The 5,980-nt window shown below is 48.7% G+C and overlaps 1 protein-coding gene across 1 annotated transcript in view; it reads right to left on the reverse strand.

Moving 5' to 3' along the window:
• LOC114042935 (acid-sensing ion channel 2-like) overlaps positions 1-4,595 on the reverse strand; it is a 29,955-nt gene extending 25,360 nt beyond the window's left edge. Inside the window, exons 1-3 of the mRNA XM_027861716.1 lie at positions 4,041-4,595; positions 3,811-3,952; positions 3,422-3,577 (exon numbers count right to left, since the gene is read on the reverse strand). Of these exons, the coding sequence (XP_027717517.1) occupies positions 3,422-3,577; positions 3,811-3,952; positions 4,041-4,595 (853 nt within the window). The remainder of the gene's footprint in view (positions 1-3,421; positions 3,578-3,810; positions 3,953-4,040) is intronic.
• Between the last annotated feature and the right edge of the window lie 1,385 nt (positions 4,596-5,980).

Genomic DNA, 5,980 nt, shown 5'->3' on the forward strand with positions numbered 1-5,980 from the left:
CACACACACACACACACACACACACACACACACACACACACACACACCTTGATACACCCCATTCCTCACTCTAACAGGTGACTATTGTCTAAATGTGCATTACCACGGAAGGAAGGACCTTCTGGAAGATTGACCATCCCACCCAGCCTCCCAGCCAATGCTGAGCGTTCATTTCTAAGATGAAAAAAGCACCTGACTGCCCATGAGGGATGAATTCTGGCACATTTGAGATCAGCCCTGGTGTGTCTGAAAAAATGAGTGTCTCTGTGTATGTGTGTGTGTGTGTGTGTGTGTGTGTGTGTATGCACATGCCTATTCTCGAGTGTGTATCTGTGAACAACCAAGCAGTCTACATTATGTCTATGTCTTTCTGGGGACTTCTTAGCCTGAATAAACATCCCTCTCAAGCTCTGATTAAAATTGTGGACCATTCACCAATTAAGGGGCATTACATACTTCACTGCGTACCAGTCATGAACTTGGAAGAGGAAAGATTGTTCTAGATTATCAACCCTAGAAATGCCACTAGATGAATCTCTATGGGAAAAGAGGGAAAAAAAAGAAGCCAGCTCTGTCCGTGACATCCCCCTCCCCCATACTTAACTTCTATAATAAGGCAGCTTTATCTCTAGGAGAAAGAAGCCACGCGGCATATTAAAAACCCAGATTGAGCTTGTTAAATAAACCACACTGAAGAGGGGAGGGTTTCATCAGAGACACTGAGCGTGAAGCAGCACTGGTGGCCGTTCTTCTCTCTATAATTCTGGTCTCACTTTTTCTAAAATTTTTTCTTCACTTTAGAAGAGGAAAAAGCAGGGGCTTCCTGGACTGGCAAGCTGAGGTAGGAGCCTGAGTGAGAGGGGTCTATGACACAGCATTACCCCCATTCCCCAGTATAACACACACACACATACTCTCTCTCTCTCACACACACACACACACACACACACACACACACACACACACACACACACAAACAGTGGAGAAAGGTGAAAGATGATGCTAATTGATCAATCACTCATCACTCTAATCCCATACTTGCTATAACCTTTCATGTTTGCCTTGCTCCTGGGCCCTGAAAAGTGAGCCTTTGATGAGAAAAATCACTGGTTGGGGGGTGATGTGAAGATGGATAAACTCCAGGATCCTAATGTATGTTTCTTAAAGGTTTACCAGAGAGGAAGTCATCAGCAAGACTTATAAATGCGCTGAAGAGAGAACACCACCACCACCATCACCACCACCACCATCAACACCACCAATAATTTCCTCAAAAGACCAGCATGAGATGAAGTGCACCCAGGATACCCTCTGTGGTCTACCCAGTCATCTTTAACACTGAAGGTCTGTGGGAATAGAAGGGGATGGTGGGTTGGAAAGGTCTGATGCTTCCTTGCTCAGAGACCACGTGGGAAAAGTCAATCAAAGGCCTAGTTAACCCTAACTCTCTGTCATTGTGCCATTCAAGCCCTAGAAAGGCTCCACATGACTCAGACCCCAGACTTCTGCTCAGAGGACTAAAAATCACTTCCTAGAGGCTGAACATGGTCAACTGTTTCAAGAAATGTCAAGATTTCACATGGAATCTTCAGGGTATTTCCAGAGCTCCAGTTTAGCCTATTACCACCTGTTACTCAAGTTTCTGGAAAGTCAACTTATGACTCTTTCCCTATCCTAAGCCTGCATGTGCATACAGATACAACAACAAGCATAGGTATGTGTAGGCAAATGTGCCCACACAAATGCATCAGGAAATGTGCAGCAGTGAAGCTAAACTTTGCCATGATACTGGTCTAAGGCATAAGGCATGAGAGAGTCTCAGTTGAACACATGGTATTTTCCATTCTTAGAGGAAAAAATACTTTTCCATTCTTCCTCCCAGTCACAGGAAATAGATTTTGTGTGTGTTGTGTTCCTGATTTTTTTTTCTGGGTTTAGAAGAAATGTCCAGACTCAGTCTTCTTTTCCCTGGCTCAGACTCACATGAGTCTCTCATTCATTTTTAGGGGAATAATACATTATCTTTTTTTCTGCTTTTCTCCCCCCTTTAATTATTTTAAAAACATAAAAATCAAATATAAATAACTCTCACAGGAAACCAAGTCCCAGCAGACAAGGCTCAGGAATCTATCTGGGTTCAGTGAGTTACTTGGTTCAGGGTGGTTTTTTTTTTTTCCCAGAATCAAAGACTACAAATAGCAGACACACGTACTCCCAGCAAAAGCTATGGTGGTTTGAAAGAAGATATTTAACCATCCAGGAGCAAAATGTCTGTAGTTGAGGAGTCTGAGCCAGGCACTTGGTGGGGGAGGGAAAGAAAAAGAAAAGAGATGGACCAGGGGGACAGCTGGGGCAAGTAAGGTTTTTAAGGAGGATTTACCCTAATTAAGCAGATAAATGCCCTCTAACACACACACACACACACACACACACACACACACACACACACACACACATATATATATACACACACACACACACACACACACACACACACACACACACACACACCCCTTGGGTGCCAAAACAAATCCTGGTGACAGCATCCCCTCCCATTTTGATTCAAACGCTTAGTGTCCAAAAAGACAGCCCAATCTTAGCTCAGGGCATGGAGGCTCTTAAGGCTTCTGATATCCCCAATGCTGCCCAAAGACCACTGAAAAGCGAAATCCCAGGGCAACCCTCAGAATGGGGGCGACTCATAGAGTGAAAGGCTTCTGACCAGCTTCGATTCAATGAGGTTCCTGCAGCTTTCTTCCCAGTGACCTATTCTGAGAACAGATGCCTGGCAGTCTTTTACCACGGTAATCAGAGGATGTTTCCCAGTCACAGTTCATCTCTGCCATCCCCTCCCCCTCCTCCCTCACATCCCCTCCCCCCTCCTCCCTCACATCCACTCCCCCCTCCAGAGCATCCCTGCCTTCCTCTGACTTCCTCCTTCGCCTCCAGCAATCACCTTCCTGAATATGAGAAACACCCCCCTCTACTTTCTACCCTATTCAGCTCTGTACTCTTCCTCAGTCCAGCACTGTTTTCAAAGCCCACCGCTTTTTCTTTTTTCATCTTCCTATCACGTTGTTACATTACAGTACATACAGAGGCATCAGACTGAGCTCCAGGACCAGCCAGAGCTACTCCACCCTCAGAGGAGATCTAAAGTGAGCATCCTTCGTTGCAGTCCATGTCTGGAAATTCTCTCCAAATGTACTGGAGAATATCCTCTATTTGAACCTTGCAGCAGATGGAGGAAGACCTGGATGCCCCTTCCCTTCCTCTCCCCTCCCCTTCTATCCCCTTTCTCCTCTTCTTTTTTCTCTCCACTCGTCTCTTTTCCTGTCCTCTCCTCTCCCCCCACATCAAGCTCAAAATTTCATGCAGACAAGAAAGCCAAGGACCCTTGTATATTTTATCAGCTCTGCACCACCATCCACGTCCCAAGCCGAAGATGCCACTTGAACCATCCCCTCATCACCAGGCCACCCTCCTTCAGCATTTCTCCTACTGTTCCCCCTACCCCCATGCCCAGAAGCTCCAGCTGATTCTGCCTGTGCCTGCTGCCTCCTGACTGCTTCCACTTCTGAGCAGAGAGAGAGAGAGCCACCACATCAGTCACTACTGAAGCATTACAATCAAATTCCTCAGACTCCAAGGGGCTCTGGGATAGCTAGCTCAGGACTCTTTCCAGTCAGAGGACTAGAAGGCCAACCCCACATAGCTGGGGATGAAATGCCACGGAGATCTTCAAGGAGGCTGGGGTCCTCTGACCTCCAGCTCCCTTCTGCACAGACTACACAACTCTGAACAGAATACTGGGACTCAGCAGGCTGCTCTCCTTTCCACAAATCTGGTCACTGGCAAACCAAACTCCCAAAAACTGCCCAACCAGCCTGCCCCAGCTTCCAGCCTTCGCTCTAGGCATGGCCTGCTGCCCTGCTCTGGCGTATCGGCGGACCTCAAAACCAAGTCACTCGAGCTCCCCAAGCACCTTTCATGACCGGGAAAGCAAAAGCCCCAAAAGAACTGAAAACCAAGTTACTCACGGTGGTGAAGTCCTGGTGCCCACACTCCTGTCCTTTGAACTTACAGTAGAGCATCATATCCTTCAGGTCATGGCCAACACGCTCCAAGAACTCTCGCATGCTGAAGACCTTGGGTTTGTAGTGCTTGAAATTGGCCTTCTCCCGCAGGGCCTCCAGTACGGTGGGGTCAGCTAGGTGTGGATTAGGGATGTCCAAGTTGACATCGAGCAAGGCCAGCAGCTCCCCAGCATGGTACAGGTCATTGGTGGTGAGGCGGGAAAAGCGGAAGCCATTGAGGTTGCAGACGGTCACGGCGGGGAAGACCAGGCTGTGGGCAACTACTTCATCTACCTTGGTGACATGCTGGTAGGAAAAGTAGAAGGAGATGCGCTCCGAGCTTTCCACCAGCAGCAGGCCCAGGGAGCCCATGAAAGCCACAGCCCAAAGCACGCGGCGGATGGTCAGGGGCCCGTACACAAAGATGTGCCGGATGCCATGGAGGGTGGACGTGTTGGCAAAGATCTGGATGCTGGATGGCTGCAGGCTGCCTTCACTGGTGGTATCCTTGAGATCCATCGGGACCTTCTTGGAATCCTGAAACTGAGTTCAGGTTGGTGAATTTAGAGAGAGGGAGAGTTTTGAATCTCCCTGAATATGCTTAAACCCTTATTTATGAGTGGAGTGGAGTGGGGTAGGGGAGGGGAAGGGGGGGGGGGTGGGGGGGAGGGAGCAGAAGGAGAGAACCAGGCCAGATGCTCTCAGTTTATCCTGGGAGCTCAGCGGTCGCTTGGCAGGGTGAGTGTTTATATAAAATCCATTCAAACTCTACCTCGTTCCTCGGTGCGATAAGGAGGGCTGGTTTTATTTGGGGGAGACACCAAGGTGATGTGGAAGAGATGTGGGTGGGAAGGGAGGGCTTAGCCAATGGAAATAAAGTCCTTCCCCTGCACACACACACACACCACTAGAGACAAGATTAAAAGCAAGCAAGAGAGAATGCTTAAAACAAGTCTGTCAGCAGCTCCCAGCCTGTTAACCAGTGCATAATGCCCTGTGTTAAGCATCTACAGGGATGTCAGCCTGGATGCGCTGATGTTCCGCAGAGCATCAGCACAGCCCACGGCAGGCAGTGAGACTGGCTGGATTTGCTCTATTCCCCCCCACCCCTTGTTCTGGACTCTGGAACCCTGTTCCTTTCCCTGCTCATTCCTTGGCTCTCTCCCTCCTACCCAGCTTCCTCTGATGGGCAGCGTTCCAAATGCCAGCAGGCAGCCTCCTCGGAGACGAAGGAGGGCTGCTGATCTAGGAGCAGGGGAGAGGTATGCAAGAGGCTAAAAAAAAAAAAAACAACCATAATCATAACCACGGAGAGAAGAGATACGCGGAGACAGAAGTCCCTAGATAAAGCTACCATCCACCCACTCCCATGCAGCAGCTTGGGGAGGTGGGGAAGGAGAGTGATTTCTGGTTATGGATGCTAGGCACAGGTAAAAAGTTTCATTTTGTCCTCTTTCTGCCTCTCTTCCAGGGAACCGAATGGCTACAGGCTTGAGGTGGGCAACAGTCATCCCGAAGTGAGCACTCTATTGATTTGTTCCACGGGATGCTTGCCTAAATGGAAGGCGTAGGCTCCAGCCTTTTGCAAGGGGACTGGATCTAAGTGGAGGGATGGGCAGGGAAGTGCCATTCTGTTACTAGGAAAGATCCTTCCTTTTGGGGTTTTGGAAGAATGAGGCTAAGGAGAACAGATCAAAGTCCCGTTATGCTCAGGAAACAAGAAACTGATGTGTATCGCTAGTATTTGGGGAAGTCAGGTTCTCCCTCCCGGCTCCCCCTCATAGCCAGAGATATCGCAACAGGTGGTCCCCCAATCTCCATTAAGTGTCTGGCAGAAGAAGTGGTACCTGAAAAAGAATGTGACAGCTGGGGCTCCAGGTAGGGCTTAATGTACTCAGCTTGCA

This window comes from Vombatus ursinus, unplaced genomic scaffold (assembly GCF_900497805.2).
Source record: "Vombatus ursinus unplaced genomic scaffold, bare-nosed wombat genome assembly UNPS02014768.1, whole genome shotgun sequence".
Taxonomy (NCBI): Eukaryota; Metazoa; Chordata; class Mammalia; order Diprotodontia; family Vombatidae; genus Vombatus; species Vombatus ursinus.